Source organism: Heterodontus francisci, chromosome 41 (assembly GCF_036365525.1).
Source record: "Heterodontus francisci isolate sHetFra1 chromosome 41, sHetFra1.hap1, whole genome shotgun sequence".
In the NCBI taxonomy this organism is placed as follows: domain Eukaryota; kingdom Metazoa; phylum Chordata; class Chondrichthyes; order Heterodontiformes; family Heterodontidae; genus Heterodontus; species Heterodontus francisci.
The window spans coordinates 36743070-36766947 of NC_090411.1; the positions used below are offsets into that span (position 1 = coordinate 36743070).

A 23878-nucleotide genomic window follows, 5' to 3' on the forward strand; every position below is an offset into this window, starting at 1 on the left:
AGTACTAACCCTCCGAGAGTGCAGCACTCCCTCAGTACTGACCCTCCGACAGTGCAGCACTCCCTCACTACTGACCCTCGACAGTGCAGCACTCCCTCACTACTGACCCTCGACAGTGCAGCACTCCCTCACTACTGACCCTCGACAGTGCAGCACTCCCTCAGTACTGACCCTCCGACAGTGCAGCACTCCCTCAGTACTGACCCTCCGACGGTGCAGCACTCCCTCAGTACTGACCCTCCGACCGTGCAGCACTCCCTCAGTACTGACCCTCCGACCGTGCAGCACTCCCTCAGTACTGACCCTCCGACAGTGCAGCACTCCCTCAGTACTGACCCTCCGACAGTGCAGCACTCCCTCAGTACTGACCCTCCGACAGTGCAGCACTCCCTCAGTCCTGACCCTCCGACAGTGCAGCACTCCCTCAGTACTGACCCTCCGACAGTGCAGCACTCCCTCAGTACTGCCCCTCCGACAGTGCAGCACTTCCTCAGTACTGACCCTCCGACAGTGCAGCACACCCTCAGTACTGACCCTCCGACCGTGCAGCACTCCCTCAGTACTGACCCTCAGACAGTGCAGCACCCCCTCAGTATTGACCCTCAGACAGTGCAGCACCCCCTCAGTACTGACCCTCCGACAGTGCAGCACTCCCTCAGTCCTGACCCTCCGACAGTGCAGCACTCCCTCAGTACTGACCCTCCGACAGTGCAGCACTCCCTCAGTACTGCCCCTCCGACAGTGCAGCACTCCCTCAGTACTGACCCTCCGACAGTGCAGCACTCCCTCAGTACTGACCCTCCGACAGTGCAGCACTCCCTCAGTACTGACCCTCCGACAGTCCAGCACTCCCTCAGTACTGACCTTCCGACAGTGCAGCACTCCCTCAGTACTAACCTTCCGACAGTGCAGCACTCCCTCAGTACTGCACTGGGAGTGTCAGCTTAGCGTTTTGTGCTCAGGATCCTGGGGTGGAAGTTGAACCCACAATCTTCTGATTCAGAGGTGAGAGTGGGCTGCTATCCACTGAGCCACAGCTGAAGAGACGGCTCAACCTACTGCAAAACTGCTCCTCAGGAGATGAACCTGAAGCAGGAGTGACCTTATGTAACCTGTGACCCCTTTGTAACCTGCAACCTCCAATCTCTGGTTATCTCTATGTTTTATTGATATTAATCTAGTTGGTAAACCTTCTTGCTCTGACTCTTCTCTCTTCCTGCTTATTGCATGTTCCTGGTGTTCAGTCTTAATCACTGTCTCTGACTCGAACTCAATCTTTCCCAGGAGCTGTGGAATTTACCAATTGCCTACATCTACAGCTATGGATGAGATCAGCGACCAGAGAGCAGGATCATAAATCTGGGCTTTTCACAGCTTCTAGTGGAGTTAGAGTCATAGAGCACAGAAACAGGCCCTTCGGCCCATCGTGTCTGTGCCGGCCATCAAGCACCTAACTATTCTAATCCCATTTTCCAGCACTTGGCCCGTAGCCTTGTATGCTATGGCGTTTCAAGTGCTCATCTAAATATTTCTTAAATGTTGTGAGGGTTCCTGCCTCTACCACCTCTTCAGGCAATGCGTTCCAGATTCCAACCACTCTCTGGGTGCAAACATTTTTCCTCAAATCCCCTGTAAACCTCCTGCCCATTACCTTAAATCTATGCCCCCTGGTTATTGACCCCTCCGCTAAGGGAAAAAGTTTCTTCCTATCTAACGTATCAATGCCCCTCATAATTTTGTACACCTCAATCATGTCCCCCCTCAGCCTTCTCTGCTCTAAGGAAAACAACCCTCGCCTTTTCATCTCTCTTCATAGTTACTCAGCTGCAGCACTGGAGAGGATATCGATCAGGATTGAAGGAACATTCTCAATCACTTACTCATTCTCCTGTCCCTCAGGGACTTTCTCTTTCTGGGACCGAATCCATTGCTCAACGTGAGACAGTGAGTTCCTTCTCTGTGGGTCCATGTCCTCAGCCCTAGGCTTGGAACTCCCCTCAAATCTGAATGCTGTGTTCTGGAGCCCACTTGTCGGGGTGGGAGGAGGGACTGTGCCACTCTGTGGCGGGGTCAGCTGCTCAAGGGATATGGTTGAAGACGGGGCGTTTCTCTGGCCATTGGTGGGTGCCAGGAGTTCCCGTCTAACTTTCTCCAACGTCTTTTCCATCAGTTCACTCCGAGAGTCCGTTTGCTGCCTCGGTTCTGACAGTTTTGCGATTTCCAGTGACTCTGCACTTTGAGCATTTTCTCTGTGCTGGAGGAAGCCAGATTTTGTGAAATCTTCAAAGCTGGAATATCGCTGTTCCTGGGAAATGCGCTTTGAATCTTTAGCCGAGAAGATGCTGCAAAAAAAATTTCATGCAGTAAATAAACTGTTAAAACCCAAATTTCTGCTGTTCATGAAGAGCTTGTCTCGAACATGGAGAAACACATTGTGTTCAACATGTTAAATATCACAGAATATAAATTAACCAAGGAAAAGCCAGAGCCTCCGCTGCCCGTCAGTAACGAGCTTTAAGCTGACAGCCTTTCTCACCTCAAATCTAATTTTATTTACTCTTTGGCCATCCCTCCTCTGATCTTCCCCCTTCTATCTCCAAGCTTTAAACAATTCATTCTACATTCACTTCCTCCCCTCGAAACTCACACTTTGTTCACATCAGAACTCTTTGCCCTGGCCCCTATTCTAAATCATTCAATTGTCGGACTTTTAAAGTATAGAACTCCTCACTTGCCTTAGTCATATTTTATCTCAAGTTGTTAAACATCAGGCTCAGTCACAATAAATCACCACTTTTTGCTTCTCTTGTTTCATATGGTCTTAAGAAATAGGAGCAGGAGTAGGCCATTCGGCCCTTCAAGCCTGCTTCACTATTCAATAAGATCATGAATGATCTTTACTTCAACTCCATTTTCCTGCCCTATCAACATATTCCTTAATTCTCTTAGTGCCCCAAATCTATCAATTTCAGCCTCAAATATACTCAATGATGGAGCATCCACAACTCTCTGGGGTAGAGAATTCCAAAAATTCACAACCCTGTGAGTGAAGAAATTCCTCATCTCAGTCTGCAATGATTACCCCTTATCTTGAGACTATCCCTGTGTTCGAGATTCCCCAGTTAGGCACAACCTCTCTGTGTCTACCCTGTTAAGCCCTTTCAGCATCTTGTTTGTTGCAATGAGATCATTCTTCTATATAGGAATATAGGCCTTGTCTACTCAATATCTCCTCATAGGACAATCTTCTCATCCCAGGAACCAGTCTCGTGAACCTTCACTGCACTCCCTCTGGGACAAGTATGTCCTTCCTTAGATAAGGAGACCAAAACTGTACACAGTGCTCCAGGTATGCCTCACCAATGCCCTGTGTAATTGTAAGACTTCTCTCCTCGTATACTCTAAACCCTTTGTAACAAAAGCTAACAGACCATTTGCCTTCCTAATTGTTTGCTGTACCTCCATGTTAACTTTCTGTGATTCATGTACAAGGATTCATGTACCTACGCCACATGGACTGCAGTGGTTCAGGAAGGCAGCTCACCACCACCTTCTTTACTCTAATACTGGGTTGTGGTTGTTGGAGGTCAATCATTTCAGTCCCAGGACATCACTGCAGGAGTTCCTCAGGGTAGTGTCCTACACCCAACTATCTTCAGCTGCTTCATCAATAACCTTCCCTCCATTATAAGGTCAGATGATTGCACAATGTTCAGCACCATTCGCAACTCCTCAGATACCGAAGCAGCCCGTGTCCAGATGCAGCAAGACCTGGACAATATCCAGGCTTGGGCTGATAAGTGGCAAGTAATATTCGTGCTACATAAGTGCCAGGCAATAACCATCTCCAACAAGAGAGAATCTAATCATCTCCCCTTCAACAGCATTACTATCACTGAATCTCCCCACTATCAACATCCTACGGGTTACCGTTGACCAGAAACTGAACTGGACCAGCCACATAAATGCTGTGGCTACAAGAGCAGGTCAGAGGCTGGGAATTCTGCGGCGAGTAACTCACCTCCTGACTCCCCAAAGCCTGTCCACCATCTACAAGGCACAAGTCCGGAGTGTGATGGAATACTCTCCACTTGCCTGGATGGGTGCAGCTCCAACAACATTCAAGAAGCTCGACACCATCCAGGACAAAGCAGCCCACTTGATTGGCACCCCATCTACAAACATTCACTCCCTCCACCACTAACGTACAGTGGCAGCAGTGTGTACCATCTACAAGATTCACTGCAGCAACGCACCGAGGCTACTCAGGCAGCACCTTCCAAACCCGCGAGCTCTACCAACTAGAAGGACAAGGGCAGCAGACATATGGGAACACCACCACCTGCAAGTTCCCCTCCAAGCCACACACCATCCTGACTTGGAACTATATCGCCGTTCCTTCACTGTCACTGGGTCAAAATCCTGGAACTCCCTTCCTAACAGCACTGTGGGTCTACCTACCCCAAATGGACTGCAGCGGTTCAAGAAGGCAGCTCAACACCACCTTCTCAAGGATAATTAGGGATGGGCAATAAATGTTGCCCTGGCCAGTGACGCCCACATCCCATGAATAAATTTAAAAAACTCCAATCCTTTGTAACAAGGGCTAACATACCATTTGCTTTCCTAAATGTTTGCTGTACCTGCATGTTAATTTTCTCTAATTCTTGTACAAGGATACCCAGGCCCTAGACTCCAAATTTCAATTTCCTAGTCTCTCACCTTTTAAAAAAAAAATTTTGCTTTTCTATTCTTCCTACCAAAAAGTGGATAATTCCACACTTACCCACATTATATTCTATCTGCCACATTTTTGCCCACTCACTTAATCTGTCTATATCCCTTTGCAGTGTCTTTGTGTCTTTCTTACAGCTTATCACCAGTAAAGTTGAATATATTACACTCAGCCCGTTTGGTTATCAATATAGATTGTGAATAGCTGAGGCCCCAGCACTGATCATGCAGCATGGAACCTTCCCCTCACCTAGCTCAATCATGAAAAATGTTGGATGCCAATTGGAATTGGTGTTTGACTCTTTGACCCTGGGTGTAGGAAGCTGTCCCTTCGGGTTCCTGAGGTCTCAACTTTGATGGCAGAGTCAAAACCATTTGATACCTAACAACAGGATTGAATGGGAAGAAGTTCCTACTGAGATTCTGTACAATGGGAATAAATAGGAAGGGGTTTGATCCATTGGGATTGTGTACAGTGGAAGTGAATGGGAAGGGGTTTAGCTCCATTGGGATTGTGTATAATGGGAGTGAATGGGAATGGGGTTTGGGTCCATTGGGATTGTGTACAATGGGAGTGAATGGGAATGGGTTTAGCTCCATTGGGATTGTGTATAATGGGAGTGAATGGGAATGGGGTTTGGGTCCATTGGGATTGTGTACAGTGGGAGTGAATGGGAAGGGGTTTAGCTCCGTTGGGATTGTGTATAATGGGAGTGAATGGGAATGGGGTTTGGGTCCATTGGGATTGTGTACAATGGGAGTGAATGGGAATGGGTTTAGCTCCATTGGGATTGTGTATAATGGGAGTGAATGGGAATGGGGTTTGGGTCCATTGGGATTGTGTACAATGGGAGTGAATGGGAATGGGTTTAGCTCCATTGGGATTGTGTATAATGGGAGTGAATGGGAATGGGGTTTGGGTCCATTGGGATTGTGTACAATGGGAGTGAATGGGAATGGGTTTAGCTCCATTGGGATTGTGTATAATGGGAGTGAATGGGAATGGGGTTTGGGTCCATTGGGATTGTGTACAGTGGGAGTGAATGGGAAGGGGTTTAGCTCCGTTGGGATTGTGTATAATGGGAGTGAATGGGAAGGGGTTCGGGTCCATTGGGATTGTGTGCAATGGGAGTGAATTGGAAGGGGTTTGGATCCATTGGGATTGTGTACAATGGGAGTGAATGGGATGGGGCTTAGCTCCATTGGGATTGTGTGCAATGGGAGTGAATGGGAAGGGGTTTAGCTTGTCAAGCAAACCCCATATGCCAAATGAGAAATATTAATTTCATTGGTTGTAAATTTACATTAGACTTTTAATGGAAAAAAATCCTACAGTTAACTTTTCAAAAACTAGCAGCCAAGATGGCCACTGCAATTTGCATCTGAAATACCAGAAGATTGAACTGGAGACAAAAGTCTAACAAGATGCCCAACCAGAACAATGCTCTGGCTAACTGAGTAGATTATGCAGATCATCCTCATTAGCAGGACAGTCAAAGCTATCTTGAGGTATTCATAAGTGGAGACATCCCTCCAGGAGATAAACACCGACAACCCCACTGCAGAGAGATTTTGGGTTTTAGACTTAGGACCTCATTAAAAACAAAGAACTATGTAACCGTCTGTCCATATCTGAAAAAACGGAGAGTTTTGTTACACTCACAGAAGACGAGGAGTAACTGAGTGTGCAGCAGCAGAGGAGGCAGCATGCTTCCCTTTCTCTCTCTCTCTCTCACACACTCTCTCTCCAGAAAACCTCAAGTTTTCTGTGGACCCTCCAAGCCTACAGACTGCTACAGCCAGAGACCAGGGGAAGAGAACCAACTACAATACTGGCTTCAAGAAAACCCTGAGCCAAGCAGGCCAACCACAAAGTGCACTTTGACCAGTGAGGACTTCAAGAATACAGCTTCAGCCGGAGGACTACCGGAATCATAAGTGGAGATGTCCCTCCAGGGAGTAAACATTGGCAACCCCACCGTAGACAGGTTTTGGGTTTTAGACTTTGGATCTAATTAAAAACAGGGGATTGAGAAAACCATATGACCGTCGATCCATCTCTGAAAAATCTGGGAGTTTTGTCACACTCAAAGAAGACAAGGAGTGATTGAATGTGCAGCAGCAAAGAAGGCTGCCCTTCACAGACGGTGTATTTAAATTCCATTTATTCTGAACTTTAATCCAACCACCAAATGTTGTTATGAGCAGATGAGAGGGGTCTAGGGGTTCCCTCTCAGCCTTTGCCTGGTTTTACCGTAACAGAGTTTAACTTTTAAAAAAACACCATGTTTTCGCTCCCCCTTAGTGAATCCTTGTTCACTGCTTTCCAATTGTAAGGCAAAGAAATTAATTCAGACAGGTTTTCTTAGATTTTTAACAAGAAAGATAGAAGTTTATTAATCGTAAACTCTAATCCAGTTACTGACTACGAATATGCGACGTGACAACGCTAGCATGCATACTCGATAAACACACATGCAATTAGAGACAGAAAAGTAGAAAAGAATAAAGGGGAAAAGTTTGAGGCAATAGATGCATTTCTATTTTAATGTCCTTTGACTTTGCTGTGAAGTCTTTGGTTGCTGGTCAGACTTGCAATTCGTTGGGGCCCAGTGCATGCTTCAACTTGTTTCGAGGTTGGAGTCTTTTCTCTCTTGAGGTTTACGTGTCTTCCGTGGGTCCGCTAGCTTGGGAGAAAGCGAGAGAGAGAGAGACAGCCAGGCGAGACACGTGCTTGTTTCAGCTTCAGTTGCACACTGCCTTCTGACTTCAAACTGTCCTGTGGTTGGTTCAAAAAACCTGGACCAGCCAGTTAGTCATGTGACCAGCTGGTTTAACCAGTCCTGGCTCTGTGGATTGTATCATATTAGCAGGGCCTGGAATGCGCTTTCTTGCCTTCAATGTCTGGTGATCAAAATTCATTTGGGGTTAATTGGAGTAGGGATCTGCATGACAATGTATTTTTGCCTCAGTAATCTATTTGTGTGTGTGTGTGTGTGTGTGTGTGTGTGTGTGTGTGTGAGATTCTCGTGTGAATGTCTGCGTGAATGTGCAGCATATTTTTAATTATGTTATATCAGGGTTAGAGTGTTAAGTATAATAAACTTACCCCTTTCTTGTTTAAACTCAAGAAAACCTGTCTGGTTCTTTCATGATCACAGTAAAGGAAATGATAAAATACTCACTGAGGTGGTAAGTACAACTACTGTTTAAAAAGGAATAAACCCTTGTTGTGGTCAAATATGAGGAAGGGCAAGAGGGGCGACTGTGACCCCTCCTCACTTGGCTGTAACAAGCTCCATTGGGATTGGATGGGAAGGGATTTGGGATCTATCTGGTATTTACTGTAATAGATTGAGGGTATTTTAATCCCTTACCTGGTGTTTTCAGATTCCACGCGTGCCGATTGGCTCATAGCCTTGATCCAACCATTCATATCCTCCTGTGTGTCCGCACTGAAATAATATGTCCTCATTCCTGGGTGTTCAGCCTATGCGACAGGAAGTAGTCAGCAAAGGTACACCAGCTCTTCATTCCTGAATGTTTTCTCTCTCTGCTATAACCCTCTCTCCTCACACCAGCTCCTCCTACTGGCATTCAGCCAGGTTTGGAAATGGAGTGCCACATAATGGAGTATTCATTGGTACAAGGAGCACCTTGAGGGGCCGAATGGCCCATTCCTGCTCCTATTTCCTATGTTCTTAAGTTCCTCACATCACCAACTGTAGCCACTGTAAATCTCAGTAAAAACATTCTATTACTGGGATCTCATCATTGACTCAGCTTGAATCTGAACCCAAACTAAGTCTGGAGTCTCCATTTCCAGAATGGTCTCTCCAGTTCGATTTCTGCCCTACAGAATTGTAAGGTCCTTGTGGGAAAGGTAACTGACTCCATACAGGAATGTGAGGAAGTTCCATGAGGAAAGCTCACAGAGCAGAGTGTCCTCGCACTGTGTCCCATGTGTCCTTACAGGAAGATAACGATTCAGCCTGGGCTCCCAATCTTCCCCATGTGCCACTTGGTCCAGTCTCTCAGTGACCCAGTGACCCAGGAGCAGCTGCTAATTGTCGTTAGACCTGAAACCCAACATCCCAGAAACAGAGTAATTTCCACTGATTTCCCAAGTTTACTCCTGGTTGATCCACAAACGGTGAGTTTACACTCTGGCGGAACCATCCCCAACTTGTGCCCCCACCCCTGCCCTTCACTCGCCCACCAGTCTCCTGCCCCTGCCACCCCCCCCAGCAAGGTGTATCTGTCAAATTCTGCTGTTTTCTCCCCATGTTTCCAAATACAAATCAAAGTCCGAATTGTCCTGAACCTTGAAAGTGAATTTCCGTGTTTTCCGGTCCTGTGGATCAGCAGCAGAGATGATATAACTCGGCATCGGAATACTTCCCAGGATCCGCTCTTCCCGACTGTCTGTAGAGCACAGGATACACAGAATCAGCTTCCACTGGTCAACCTGCCTCCTGATGGGTACCTTTCCCAGGTAAAGATCTACACTCTTCCCGTAACTGTCAGGCAGCAGTTGGTTAGTAGTTGGTCAGTGAGGGGCAATGGTTAGTTCATGGTCGGTCAGTGAAGGGCAATAGTTGGGCAGTGGCTCGGCAGCAATTGGGCAGTGCTTGGTCAGTGAAGGGTAATCGTTGGGCAATCATTGGGCAGCAGTTGGTCAGTGAAGGACAGTGGTTGGGCAGTGAAGGGCAGCAATTGGTCAGCGGCTGGTCAGTGAGGAGCAGTGGTTGGGCAGTGATGGTCCATGTTGGTCAGCTACAGTTACCTCTGTAATAAAAGAGACAGAAGTCAGATAGGACAAACCATCTTCTCTTCCACAGCTTAAGCCCAGAGCTGTCCTGAAACAGAGAGAAAAACAATGAAAATCACTGCAGAGTCTGGAGCAGTTAAAAGAGCTGACACATTGATCACTGCCTAATGCATAAACATTATCGCCAATCACGTGGGATCCTGCCATTCATTTGTTCTCCACAATTTCTGTGAAGTTGCTGACTCTCAATGGGATACAGTTCCTGAAGGTGCTGACTCTCACTGGGATACAGTTCCTGAAGGTGCTGACTCTCACTGGCGGACAGTTCCTGAAGGTGCTGACTCTCAATGGGATACAGTTCCTGAAGGTGCTGACTCTCACTGGGATACAGTTCCTGAAGGTGCTGACTCTCACTGGGATACAGTTCCTGAAGGTGCGGACTCTCACTGGGATACAGTTCCTGAAGGTGCTGACTCTCACTGGGATACAGTTCCTGAAGGTGCTGACTCTCACTGGCGGACAGTTCCTGAAGGTGCTGACTCTCAATGGGATACAGTTCCTGAAGGTGCTGACTCTCACTGGGATACAGTTCCTGAAGGTGCTGACTCTCACTGGGATAAAGTTCCTGAAGGTGCTGACTCTCACTGGCGGACAGTTCCTGAAGGTGCTGACTCTCACTGGGATACAGTTCCTGAAGGTACTGACTCTCACTGGGATACAGTTCCTGAAGGTGCTGACTCTCACTGGGATACAGTTCCTGAAGGTACTGACTCTCACTGGGATACAGTTCCTGAAGGTGCTGACTCTCAATGAAATACAGTTCCTGAAGGTGCTGACTCTCACTGGTATACAGTTCCTGAAGGTGCTGACTCTCACTGGGATACAGTTCCTGAAGGTGCTGACTCTCACTGGGGGACAGTTCCTGAAGGTGCTAACTCTCACTGGGATTCAGTTCCTGAAGGTGCTGACTCTCACTGGGATATAGTTCCTGAAGCTGCTGACTCTCATTGGGATACAGTTCCTGAAGGTGCTGACTCTCACTGGGGGACAGTTCCTGAAGGAGCTGACCCCCACTGGGATACAGTTCCTGAAGATGCTGACTCTCACTGGGGGACAGTTCCTGAAGGTGCTGCCTCTCACTGGGGGACAGTTCCTGAAGGTGCTGACTCTCACTGGGGGACAGTTCCTGAAGCTGCTGACTCTCACTGGGATACAGTTCCTGAAGGTGCTGACTCTCACTGGGGAACAGTTCCTGAAGGTGCTGACTCTCACTGGGGGACAGTTCCTGAAGCTGCTGACTCTCACTGGGATACAGTTCCTGAAGGTGCTGACTCTCACTGGGATACAGTTCCTGAACGTGCTGACTCTCACAGGGGAACAGTTCCTGAAGGTGCTGACTCTCACTGAGATACAGTTCCTGAAGGTGCTGACTCTCACTGGGGGACAGATCCTGAAGCTGCTGACTCTCACTGGGATACAGTTCCTGAAGGTGCTGACTCTCACTGGGATACAGTTCCTGAAGGTGCTGACTCTCACTGAGATACAGTTCCTGAAGGTGCTGACTCTCACTGGGGGACAGTTCCTGAAGGTGCTGACTCTCACTGGGATACAGTTCCTGAAGGTGCTGACTCTCACTGGGATACAGTTCCTGAAGGTGCTGACTCTCACTGAGATACAGTTCCTGAAGGTGCTGACTCTCACTGGGGGACAGATCCTGAAGGTGCTGACTCTCACTGGGATATAGTTCCTGAAGCTGCTGACTCTCACTGGTATACAGTTCCTGAAGGTGCTGACTCTCACTGGGATACAGTTCCTGAAGGTGCTGACTCTCAGTGGGATACAGTTCCTGAAGGTGCTGACTCTCACTGGGATACAGTTCCTGAAGGTGCTGACTCTCACTGGGCGACAGTTCCTGAAGGTGCTGACTCTCACTGGGATACAGTTCCTGAAGGTGCTGACTCTCACTGGGATACAGTTCCTGAAGCTGCTGACTCTCACTGGGATACAGTTCCTGATGGTGCTGACTCTCACTGGGGGACAGTTCCTGAAGGTGCTGACTCTCACTGGGGGACAGTTCCTGAAGGTGCTGACTCTCACTGGGGAACAGTTCCTGAAGGTGCTGACTCTCACTGGGGGACAGTTCCTGAAGGTGCTGACTCTCACTGGGGAACAGTTCCTGAAGGTGCTGACTCTCACTGGGGGACAGTTCCTGAAGGTGCTGACTCTCACTGGGGGACAGTTCCTGAAGGTGCTGACTCTCACTGGGATACAGTTCCTGAAGGTGCTGACTCTCACTGGGATACAGTTCCTGAAGGTGCTGACTCTCACTGGGATACAGTTCTTGAAGCTGCTGACTCTCACTGGCGGACAGTTGCTGAAGGTGCTGACTCTCACTGGGGGACAGTTCCTGAAGGTGCTGACTCTCACTGGGATACAGTTCCAGAAGGTGCTGACTCTCACTGGGGGACAGTTCCTGAAGCTGCTGACTCTCACTGGGATACAGTTCCAAAGGGTGCTGACTCTCACTGGGGGACAGTTCCTGAAGGTGCTGACTCTCACTGGGATACAGTTCCAAAGGGTGCTGACTCTCACTGGGGGACAGTTCCTGAATATGCTGACTCTCACTGGGATACAGTTCCAAAGGGTGCTGACTCTCACTGGGATACAGTTCCAGAAGGTGCTGATTGTCACTGGGGGACAGTTCCTGAAGGTGCTGACTCTCACTGGGATACAGTTCCTGAAGGTGCTGACTCTCACTGGGATACAGTTCCTGAAGGTGCTGACTCTCACTGGGGGACAGTTCCTGAAGGTGCTGACTCTCACTGGGGGACAGTTCCTGAAGCTGCTGACTCTCACTGGGATACAGTTCCTGAAGCTGCTGACTCTCACTGGGATACAGTTCCTGAAGGTGCTGACTCTCACTGGGATACAGTTCCTGAAGCTGCTGACTCTCACTGGGATACAGTTCCTGAAGGTGCTGACTCTCACTGGGATACAGTTCCTGAAGGTGCTGACTCTCACTGGGATACAGTTCCTGAAGGTGCTGACTCTCACTGGGATACAGTTCCTGAAGGTGCTGACTCTCACTGGGGAACAGTTCCTGAAGGTGCTGACTCTCACTGGGATACAGTTCCTGAAGGTGCTGACTCTCACTGGGATACAGTTCCTGAAGGTGCTGACTCTCACTGGGATACAGTTCCTGAAGGTGCTGACTCTCACTGGGATACAGTTCCTGAAGGTGATGACTCTCACTGGGATACAGTTCCTGAAGGTGCTGACTCTCACTGGGATACAGTTCCTGAAGGCGTTGACTTTAACTGGGATACAGTTCCTGAAGGCGCTGACTCTCACTGGGTTACAGTTCCTGAAGGTGCTGACTCTCACTGGGATACAGTTCCTGAAGGTGCTGACTCTCACTGGGATACAGTTCCTGAAGGCGTTGACTTTCACTGGCATACAGTTCCTGAAGGTGCTGACTCTCACTGGCATACAGTTCCTGAAGGTGCTGACTCTCACTGGGTTACAGTTCCTGAAGGTGCTGACTCTCACTGGGGGACAGTTCCTGAAGGTGCTGACTCTCACTGGGATACAGTTCCTGAAGGTGCTGACTCTCAATGGGATACAGTTCCTGAAGGTGCTGTCTCTCACTGGGATACAGTTCCTGAAGGTGCTGACTCTCACCGGGGGACAGTTCCTGAAGGTGCTGACTCTCACTGGGATACTGTTCCTGAAGGTGCTGACTCTCACTGAGATACAGTTCCTGAAGGTGCTGACTCTCACTGAGATACAGTTCCTGAAGGTGCTGATTCTCACTGAGATACAGTTCCTGAAGGTGCTGACTCTCACTGGGATACAGTTCCTGAAGGTGCTGACTCTCACTGAGATACAGTTCCTGAAGGTGCTGACTCTCACTGGGGGACAGCTCCTGAAAGTGGTGATTCTCACTGGTTTTCCTGGAGGTTTCGGGGAAGGTGTTCACTACACCGAATGATTGTACTCACTGAACCAGCAGAGGGAGCCAAGGCTCCAGATTTAAAAAGGGCCCCAAGATTCTCGGCCTTCCTTGCCCAGTGACACCATTGATGGCTGAGAATGGCACCTGCCCATTGCAGTCTGGACACAGAGACAACATAGTGGCTTGAAGCGGGTGATACGGGGTCAGCACTGGGGTTGGCGCAGTGAATCCACATCTTTAAAAAACAGCCTTTTACCCTGTTACCACTGTCCACGCTTGCTCCCATTCCCACTCTGCAAACGATCCCTGCCCCCTCTGTTCCCCAATGCACCATTCCCACCCATACCCTGCTCTCTGCTGCACCCCCTGCTCCCACTCTCCAACCCCATCCCCTGCCCCATGTCCTGCTCTCCTCTCTCTCTCGTGCTCTGCTCCCCCGACTCTCCTGTTTCACACTGTGGGTTCTCCCCTGCCCATCCGGGTACCTGTTTGTGCAGCCAGCCTCGAATCACTGTCATTGAGTTGGGGTCTCGTTTTACTGCCTGGTCCCTCTTGGCGAAAGTGTGAACTTTCTTCATTGCTCGAACAGACTAAACAATAACAAAAACAAAAGAGAATTAAAGAGTCAAAGGTCAAACTGGTGAATGAAATAATCATCAGAATTGATGAAAAGAGGTTTGTCTGGCAGTCACTGCAGGGTTTTCACTGTCAGACGTGCCCAGGAGACCCTGCACTGATCGAGGCTGAAACCCGGAGCTTGTGGGGTTCAGTCTCACATCAGCTGCTGCTCTGATACATCACGACACGGGGGCAGAGATTGGGATGAAGGAGGGAGTGGGGGAGGGGGGAGGGAGTGGGGGAGAGGGGATGGGAGGGGAGGGAGGAAAGGGGGATGGGGGGAGGATGGGTGGGAGGAGAGGGAAGGGGGTGGGGGGAGGGTAAGGAGGGAGGTGGGGGAGGAGGGAGATGGGGGAGGGAGTGGGGGAGAGGGGAGGGGAGGGAGTGGGGGAGAGGGGAGGGGAGGGGGGAGAGGGAGGGGGAGGGGAGGGGGATAGGGGGAGGGAAGGGGTGGAGTGGGGGAGATGTGGAGGGTGAAGGGGAGAGAGGGGGTGCGTGAGTGAGGTGAGTGTGAGTGAGTGTGAGTGAGAGTGAGTGAGAGTGAGTGAGAGTGAGTGAGAGTGAGTGAGAGTGAGTGAGTGTGAGTGAGTGTGAGTGAGTGTGAGTGAGGTGAGTGAGGTGAGTGAGGTGAGTGTGAGAGTGAGAGTGAGTGAGTGAGAGTTGAGTGTGGCGGTAAATGAGGTGAGTGAGAGTGATAGTGAGAGTGAGTGTGAGTGAGAGAATGAGCGAGTGAGTGAGAGTGAGTGTGAGTGTGAGTGTGAGTGAGGTGAGTGAGTGAGAGTGTGAGTGAGGTGAGTGAGTGAGAGTGTGAGTGAGAGTGTGAGTGAGAGTGTGAGTGAGAGTGTGAGTGAGTGAGAGTGAGTGAGAGTGTGAGTGAGTGAGAGTGTGAGTGAGTGAGAGTGTGAGTGAGTGAGAGTGTGAGTGAGTGATGGGAGGGAGGAGGTGGGGGAGGGAGGAGGTGGGGGAGAGGGGATGGGAGGGGAGGGGGAAATGGAGATGGGGGTGGAGGGGTGGGAGGAGGGAGGTGGGGGAGGGGGGCAGAGAGTGGGGGAAAGGGGATGGGAGGGGAGGGGGGAGAGGGAGAGCGGGGGGTGGGGGGGAGGGACGGGGGGAGAGGGGGAGATGTGGAGGGTGAAGGGGAGAGAGGGGGTGAGTGAGGTGAGTGTGAGTGAGGTGAGGTGAGTGAGTGAGGTGAGTGAGGTGAGGTGAGTGAGTGTTTGAGTCAGTGTTTGAGTGAGTGTTGAGTGTGGCGGGTGAATGAGGTGAGTGAGAGTGATAGTGAGAGTGATAGTGAGAGTGATAGTGAGAGTGATAGTGAGAGTGATAGTGAGAGTGATAGTGAGAGAGTGAGTGAGAGAGTGAGTGAGAGTGTGAGTGAGTGAGAGTGTGAGAGTGTGAGAGTGAGAGTGTGAGTGAGAGTGAGTGTGAGTGAGTGAGAGTGTGAGTGTGAGTGAGAGTGAGTGAGTGAGAGTGAGAGTGTGAGAGTGTGAGTGAGTGAGAGTGTGAGTGAGTGAGTGAGTGAGTGAGTGAGAGTGTGAGTGAGTGAGAGTGTGAGTGAGTGAGAGTGTGAGTGAGTGTGAGTGAGTGAGTGAGAGTGTGAGTGAGAGTGTGAGTGAGAGTGTGAGTGTGAGTGAGTGAGTGAGTGAGTGAGTGAGAGTGTGAGTGAGTGTGAGTGAGTGTGAGTGAGTGTGAGTGAGTGACTGAGAGTGTGAGTGAGTGAGAGTGAGTGAGCGAGTGAGAGAGTGAGTGTGAGTGAGTGTGTGAGAGAGTGAGAGTGAGTGAGAGTGAATGAGAGTGAATGAGTGAGAGTGAGGGAGAGTGAGGGAGAGTGAGGGAGTGAGAGTGTGAGTGAGTGAGGTGAGTGAGTGAGGTGAGTGAGGGAGGTGAGGGAGGGAGGTGAGTGAGTGAGGTGAGTGAGGGAGGTGGGTGAGGGAGGTGAGTGAGGGAGGTGAGTGAGGGAGGTGAGTGAGGGAGGTGAGTGAGGGAGGTGAGTGAGGGAGGTGAGTGAGGGAGGTGAGTGAGGGAGGTGAGTGAGGGAGGTGAGTGAGGGAGGTGAGTGAGGGAGGTGAGTGAGGGAGGTGAGTGAGTGAGAGTGAGAGTGACTGAGAGTGTCAGTGAGAGTGAGAGTGAGTGTGAGAGTGAGTGAGTGAGAGTGTGAGTGAGTGAGTGAGTCAGAGTGAGTGTGTGTGAGTGTGAGTGACTGAGAGCGTGAGTGAGTCAGTGAGAGAGAGTGAGTGAGAGAGTGAGAGTGAGAGAGAGAGTGAGAGTGAGTGAGTGAGTGAGAGAGTGAGTGAGAGTGAGTGAGTGTGTGGGAGTGAGTGAGACTGAGTGAGAGTGTGAGTGAGTGAGAGAGACTGAGTGAGAGTGAGTGAGAGGGGGTGGTGAGAGGGGGTGGTGGGAGGGGGTAGAGAGGGGGAAGGGGGAGGGAGGGGGAAGGGGGAGGGAGGGGGAAGGGGGAGGGAGGGGGAAGAGGGGGAGGGGGGTGAGTGAGGTGAGTGAGTGAGGTGAGTGAGAGTGTGAGTGAGTGAGTGAGTCAGAGTGAGAGTGTGTGTGAGTGTGAGTGACTGAGAGCGTGAGTGAGTCAGTGAGAGAGAGTGAGAGTGAGTGAGTGAGAGAGTGAGAGTGAGAGAGAGTGAGAGTGAGTGAGTGAGTGAGAGTGAGTGAGTGTGTGGGAGTGAGTGAGACTGAGTGAGAGTGTGAGTGAGAGAGAGACTGAGTGAGAGTGAGTGAGAGGGGGTGGTGGGAGGGGGTAGAGAGGGGGAAGGGGGAGGGAGGGGGAAGAGGGGGAGGGGGGTGAGTGAGTGAGGTGAGTGAGTGAGGTGAGTGCGAGTGCCTGAGAGTGTGAGTGAGTCAGTGAGTGTGAGTGAGTGAGTGAGTGAGACTGAGTGAGAGTGAGTGAGAGTGAGTGAGAGTGTGAGAGTATGAGAGTGTGAGTGAGTGAGTGAGTGAGTGAGAGTGTGTGAGAATGAGTGAGTCAGAATCAGAGTGAGAGTGAGTGACTGAGTGAGAGTGAGTGACTGAGTGTGAGTGAGTGAGTCAGTGAGTGAGAGTGAGTCAGTGAGTGAGAGAGTGAGAGAGTGAGTGTGAGTGAGTGTGAGTGAGTGGGACTGAGTGAGAGAGAGTGAGTGAGAGAGAGTGAGTGAGAGAGAGTGAGTGAGAGAGAGTGAGTGAGAGAGACTGAGAGAGACTGAGAGTGAGAGAGACTGAGTGAGAGTGAGTGAGAGTGAGTGAGTGAGAGTGAGTGAGAGTGAGTGAGAGTGAGTGAGAGTGAGTGAGAGTGAGTGAGTGAGAGTGAGTGAGAGTGAGTGAGAGGGGGGTAGGGGGGAGGGAGGGAAGGGGGTGAGGGGGAGGGAGGGAAGGGGGGTGGGGGGGAGGGAGGGAAGGGGAGATGGAAGGGGGGAGAGGGAAGGGGAGAGAGGGGGTGAGAGAGGGGGTGAGTGAGTGAGGTGAGTGAGGTGGGTGAGGTAGGTGAGTGAGTGAGTGAGAGTGAGAGTGACTGAGAGTGTGAGTGAGACAGTGAGAGAGTGAGTGAGAGTGAGTGAGTGAGAGTAAATGAGAGTAAATGAGAGTGAATGAGAGTGAATGAGAGTGAATGAGAGTGAGGGAGTGAGAGTGTGAGTGAGTGAGGTGAGTGAGGTGAGTGAGGGAGGTGAGTGAGTGAGGTGAGTGAGGGAGGTGAGTGAGGGAGGTGAGTGAGGGAGGTGAGTGAGGGAGGTGAGTGAGTGAGTGTGAGAGTGACTGAGAGTGTCAGTGAGAGTGTCAGTGAGAGTGAGAGTGAGTGTGAGAGTGAGTGTGAGAGTGAGTGAGTGAGAGTGTGAGTGAGAGTGTGAGTCAGAGTGAGAGTGTGTGCGAGTGTGAGTGACTGAGAGCGTGAGTGAGTCAGTGAGAGAGAGTGAGAGTGAGTGAGAGAGAGAGTGAGAGTGAGTGAGTGAGTGAGAGTGAGTGAGTGTGTGGGAGTGAGTGAGACTGAGTGAGACTGAGTGAGACTGAGTGAGACTGAGTGAGACTGAGTGAGAGTGTGAGTGAGTGAGAGAGACTGAGTGAGAGTGAGTGAGAGTGAGTGAGAGGGGGTGGTGGGAGGGGGTAGGGAGGGGGAAGAGGGGGAGGGGGGTGAGTGAGGTGAGTGAGTGAGGTGAGTGAGTGAGTGAGAGTGAGTGAGAGTGTGAGAGTGTGAGTGAGTGAGTGAGTGAGAGTGTGTGAGAATGAGTGAGTCAGAATCAGAGTGAGAGTGAGTGACTGAGTGTGAGTGAGTGAGTGAGTGTGAGTGAGTGAGTGAGTGTGAGTGAGTGAGTGAGACTGAGTGAGACTGAGTGAGACTGAGTGAGAGTGAGTGAGAGTGTGAGAGAGTGAGTGAGTGAGAGTGTGTGAGAATGAGTGAGTCAGAATCAGAGTGAGAGTGAGTGACTGAGTGTGAGTGAGTCAGTGAGTGAGAGTGAGTCAGTGAGTGAGAGTGAGTCAGTGAGTGAGAGTGAGTCAGTGAGTGAGAGAGTGAGTGTGAGTGAGTGTGAGTGAGTGAGAGAGACTGAGAGAGAGTGAGTGAGAGTGAGTGAGAGTGAGTGAGAGTGAGTGAGAGGGGGGTAGGGGGGAGGGGGAGAGGGGGGAGGGAGGGAAGGGGGTGAGGGGGAGGGAGGGAAGGGGGTGGGAGGGAGGGAAGGGGGGTGGGGGGGAGGGAGGGAAGGGGAGATGGAAGGGGGAGAGGGGGGAGGGGGAGAAGGGGAGATGTGGAGGGGGAAGGGGAGAGAGGGGGTGAGAGAGGGGGTGAGTGAGTGAGGTGAGTGAGGTGGGTGAGGTAGGTGAGTGAGTGAGTGAGAGTGAGAGTGACTGAGAATGTGAGTGAGTCAGTGAGTGTGAGTGAGTGAGTGAGAGTGTGTGTGAATGAGTGAGTCAGAATCAGAGTGAGAGTGACTGACTGAGTGTGTGAGTCAGTGAGTGAGAGTGAGTCAGTGAGTGAGAGTGAGTCAGTGAGTGAGAGTGAGTCCGTGAGTGAGAGTGAGAGAGTGAGTGTGAGTGAGTGTGTGGGAGTGAGTGTGTGGGAGTGAGTGAGACTGAGTGAGACTGAGTGAGACTGAGTGAGAGTGTGAGTGAGTGAGAGAGACTGAGTGAGAGTGAGTGAGAGGGGGGTGGTGGGAGGGGGTAGAGAGGGGGAAGGGGGAGGGAGGGGGAAGAGGGGGAGGGGGGTGAGTGAGGTGAGTGAGTGAGGTGAGTGAGTGAGGTGAGTGAGTGAGGTGAGTGCGAGTGACTGAGAGTGTGAGTGAGTCAGTGAGTGTGAGTGAGTGAGTGAGACTGAGTGAGAGTGAGTGAGAGTGAGTGAGAGTGTGTGTGAGTGAGTGAGTGAGTGAGAGTGTGTGAGAATGAGTGAGAGTGAGTGACTGAGTGTGAGTGAGTCAGTGAGTGAGAGTGAGTGAGTGAGACTGAGTGAGAGTGAGTGAGAGTGAGTGACTGAGTGTGAGTGAGTCAGTGAGTGAGAGTGAGTCAGTGAGTGAGAGTGAGTCAGTGAGTGAGAGTGAGTCAGTGAGTGAGAGTGAGAGAGTGAGAGAGTGAGTGTGAGTGAGTGTGACTGAGTGAGACTGAGTGAGACTGAGTGAGACTGAGTGAGACTGAGTGAGACTGACTGAGAGAGACTGAGTGAGAGAGAGTGAGTGAGAGAGAGTGAGTGAGAGAGAGAGAGAGAGAGAGAGTGAGAGAGAGTGAGAGAGAGTGAGTGAGAGTGAGTGAGAGTGAGTGAGAGTGAGTGAGAGTGAGTGAGAGTGAGTGAGAGTGAGTGAGAGGGGGTAGGGGGGAGGGGGAGAGGGGGGAGGGAGGGAAGGGGGGTGAGGGGGAGGGAGGGAAGGGGGGTGGGGGGGAGGGAGGGAAGGGGGGTGGGGGGGAGGGAGGGAAGGGGAGATGGAAGGGGGAGAGGGGGGGAGGGGGAGAAGGGGAGATGTGGAGGGGGAAGGGGAGAGAGGGGGTGAGAGAGGGGGTGAGTGAGTGAGGTGAGTGAGGTGGGTGAGGTAGGTGAGTGAGTGAGTGAGAGTGAGAGTGACTGAGAGTGTGAGTGAGTCAGTGAGTGTGAGTGAGTGAGAGAGTGTGTGTGAATGAGTGAGTCAGAATCAGAGTGAGAGTGACTGACTGAGTGTGAGTGAGTCAGTGAGTGAGACTGAGTCAGTGAGTGAGAGTGAGTCAGTGAGTGAGAGTGAGAGAGTGAGAGTGAGTGAGTGTGTGGGAGTGAGTGAGACTGTGAGAGAGTGAGTGAGAGAGAGTGAGTGAGAGAGACTGAGTGGGAGTGAGTGAGAGAGACTGAGTGAGAGAGACTGAGTGAGAGTGAGTGAGAGGAGGGTAGGGGGGAGGGGGAGGGAGGGAAGGGGGGAGGGGGAGGGAGGGAAGGGGGGTGAGGGGGAGGGAGGGAAGGGGGTGAGGGGGAGATGTGAAGGGGGAAGGGGAGAGAGGGGGTGAGTGAGTGAGTGAGGTGTGGTGAGGTGTGAGTGAGGTGAGTAAATGAGTGAGAGTGAGTGAGTGAGTGAGAGTGTGAGTGAGTGAGTGAGAGTGTGAATGTGGTGAGTGAGAGTGTGAATGTGGTGAGTGAGAGTGAGAGTGTGTGTGAGAGAGAAAGAGTGAGTGAGTGTGAGTGAGCGAGTGAGTGAGAGTGAGAGCGAGTGAGTGAGTGAGAGTGTGAGTGAGAGTGTGAGAGAGTGTGAGTGAGTGGGAGAGAGTGGGAGAGAGTGGGAGTGAGTGGGAGTGAGTGGGAGTGAGTGGGAGTGAGTGGGAGTGAGTGGGAGTGAGTGGGAGTGAGTGGGAGTGAGTGGGCATATGTGATTGAGTGTGAGTGCATGTGTGAGTGAGTGTGAGTGCATGTGTCAGTGAGTGTGAGTGAGGTGGGAGAGTGAGTGTGAGTGAGTGTGAGTGAGAGTGAATGAGAGTGAGTGAATGAGAGTGAGTGAATGAGAGTGAGTGAGAATGAGGGAGTGAGAGTGTGAGTGAGTGAGGTGAGTGAGTGAGTGAGGTGAGTGAGTGAGTGAGTGAGTGAGTGAGAGTGAGTGAGTGAGTGAGTGAGTGAGTGAGTGAGTGAGTGTGAGTGAGTGAGTGAGAGTGAGTGAGAGTGAGAGTGAGTGAGAGTGAGTGAGTGAGGTGAGTGAGTGAGGTGAGTGAGTGAGGTGAGTGAGTGAGGTGAGTGAGTGAGGTGAGTGAGTCAGAGTGTGAGTGAGTCAGAGTGTGAGTGAGTCAGAGTGTGAGTGAGTCAGAGTGTGAGTGAGTCAGAGTGTGAGTGAGTCAGAGTGTGAGTGAGTCAGAGTGTGAGTGAGTCAGAGTGTGAGTGAGTGAGAGAGACTGAGTGAGTGAGTGAGTGAGAGAGAGAGTGAGAGAGGGTTAGGGGGTAGAGAGGGGGAAGGGGGAAGGTGGGGGGGAGGGAAGGGGGTAGAGGGGGAGATGTAGAGGGGGAAGGGGAGAGAGGGGGTGAGTGAGGTGAGTGAGTGAGGTGAGGTGTGAGTGAGTGAGAGTGTGAGTGAGTGAGTGAGAGTGTGAATGTGGTAAGTGAGGTGGGTGAGTGAGTGAGTGAGAGTGAGTGAGAGTGGGTGAGAGTGGGTGAGAGTGGGTGAGAGTGGGTGAGAGTGGGTGAGAGTGGGTGAGAGTGGGTGAGAGTGGGTGAGAGTGGGTGAGAGTGGGTGAGAGTGGGTGAGAGTGGGTGAGAGTGGGAGTGAGTGTGTGTGAGTGAGTGTGAGTGAGTGTGAGTGAGTGTGAGTGAGTGTGAGTGAGTGTGAGTGAGTGTGGTGAGTGAGTGAGGTGAGTGAGTGAGGTGGGTGAGTGAGGTGGGTGAGTGAGGTGGGTGAGTGAGTGTGAGTGAGTGTGAGTGAGGTGGGTGAATGAGTGTGAGTGAGTGTGAGTGAAAGTGAGAGTGAGTGTGTGAGTGAGTGAGTGAGTGAGTGAGTGAGTGAGAGTGTGAGTGACTGAGAGTGTCAGTGAGAGTGAGAGTGAGTGAGTGAGTAAGAGTGAGTGAGAGCGAGTGAGTGAGTCAGTGAGAGTGTGTGTGGTGGGTGAGTGAGTGAGAGTGAGTGAGTGAAAGTGAGAGAGGGTGAGTGAGTGAAAGTGAGAGAGGGTGAGTGAGTGAGAGTGTGAGAGTGAGTGAGAGTGAGTGAGAGTGAGAGTGAGTGAGAGTGAGTGAGAGTGAGTGAGAGTGAGTGAGAGTGAGTGAGAGTGGGTGTGAGTGAGAGTGAGTGAGAGTGAGAGTGAGTGAGAGTGAGAGTGAGTGAGAGTGAGTGAGAGTGAGTGAGTGAGGTGAGTGAGTGAGGTGAGTGAGTGAGGTGAGTGAGTCAGAGTGTGAGTGAGTCAGAGTGTGAGTGAGTCAGAGTGTGAGTGAGTGAGTGAGTGAGAGAGACTGAGTGAGTGAGTGAGTGAGTGAGAGAGACTGCGTGAGAGTGAGTGAGAGAGGGTTAGGGGGTAGAGAGGGGGAAGGGGGGAGGTGGGGGGAAGGGAAGGGGGGTAGAGGGGGAGATGTAGAGGGGGAAGGGGAGAGAGGGGGTGAGTGAGGTGAGTGAGTGAGGTGAGGTGTGAGTGAGGTGAGTGAGTGAGAGTGTGAGTGAGTGAGTGAGAGTGTGAATGTGGTAAGTGAGGTGAGTGAGTGGGTGAGAGTGGGTGAGAGTGGGTGAGAGTGGGTGAGAGTGGGTGAGAGTGGGTGAGAGTGGGTGAGAGTGGGTGAGAGTGGGTGAGAGTGGGTGAGAGTGGGTGAGAGTGGGTGAGAGTGGGTGAGAGTGGGTGAGAGTGGGTGAGAGTGGGTGAGAGTGGGTGAGAGTGGGTGAGAGTGGGTGAGAGTGGGTGAGAGTGGGAGTGAGTGGGAGTGAGTGGGAGTGAGTGGGAGTGAGTGGGAGTGAGTGAGTATGTGTGAGTGTGTGTGAGTGAGTGTGAGTGAGTGAGGTGGGTGAGTGAGTGTGAGTGAGTGTGAGTGAGTGTGAGTGAGGTGGGTGAATGAGTGTGAGTGAGTGTGAGTGAAAGTGAGAGTGAGTGTGAGTGAGTGAGTGAGTGAGTGAGTGAGTGAGTGAGTGTGAGTGAGTGAGTGTGTGAGTGAGTGAGTGTGAGTGAGTGAGAGTGTGAGTGACTGAGAGTGTCAGTGAGAGTGAGAGTGAGTGAGTGTGTGAGAGTGAGTAAGAGTGAGTGAGAGTGAGTGAGTGAGTCAGTGAGAGTGTGTGTGGTGGGTGAGTGAGAGTGAGTGAGTGAAAGTGAGAGAGGGTGAGTGAGTGAGAGTGTGAGAGTGAGTGAGAGTGAGTGAGTGTGAGTGTGAGTGAGTGAGAGTGAGAGTGTGGTGGGTGAGTGAGTATGTGAGTGAGTGAGTCTGAGTGTGAGTGAGGGTGTGAGTGTGAGTGTGAGTGTGAGAGAGTGAGTGTGAGTGAGTGAGAGTGAGTGAGTTTGAGTGAGTTTGAGTGAGTGTGAGTGAGTGTGAGTGAGTGTGAGTAAGAATGAGTGAGTGTGAGTGAGTTAGAGTGTGTGTGGTGGGTGAGTGAGAGTGAGAGTGAGAGAGTGAATGTGAGTGAATGAGAGTGAGTGAGTGAGGTGAGTGAGTGAGTGAGTGGGAGTGAGAGTGTGAGTGAGAGAGACTGAGTGAGAGTGAGTGAGAGGGGGGAGGGGGGAGAGAGAGGGAAAGGGGTGTGGGGGGGAGGGAAGGGGGGAAGAGGAGGAGAGGGGGAGATGTGGAGGGGGAAGGGGAGAGAGGGGGGGAGAGAGGGGGTGAGAGAGGGGGTGAGAGGGGGTGAGAGAGGGGGTGAGTGAGGTGAGTGAGTGAGGTGAGTGAGTGAGGTGAGTGAGTGAGGTGAGTGAGTGAGGTGAGTGAGTGAGGT

At 51.3% G+C, this 23878-nt stretch overlaps 1 protein-coding gene across 3 annotated transcripts in view; it reads right to left on the bottom strand.

Annotated features, from left to right (window-relative positions):
- Positions 1-23878, bottom strand: part of LOC137353492 (pleckstrin homology domain-containing family A member 7-like) — a 101895-nt gene that overhangs the window by 69709 nt on the left and 8308 nt on the right. For all 3 annotated transcript variants that reach the window (XM_068019838.1, XM_068019837.1, XM_068019839.1), the window contains exons 2-6: positions 13946-14050; positions 9521-9593; positions 9059-9159; positions 8112-8224; positions 1881-2342 (exon numbers count right to left, since the gene is read on the bottom strand). In XM_068019838.1, coding sequence (XP_067875939.1) covers positions 1881-2342; positions 8112-8224; positions 9059-9159; positions 9521-9593; positions 13946-14050 — 854 coding nt within the window. The remainder of the gene's footprint in view (positions 1-1880; positions 2343-8111; positions 8225-9058; positions 9160-9520; positions 9594-13945; positions 14051-23878) is intronic.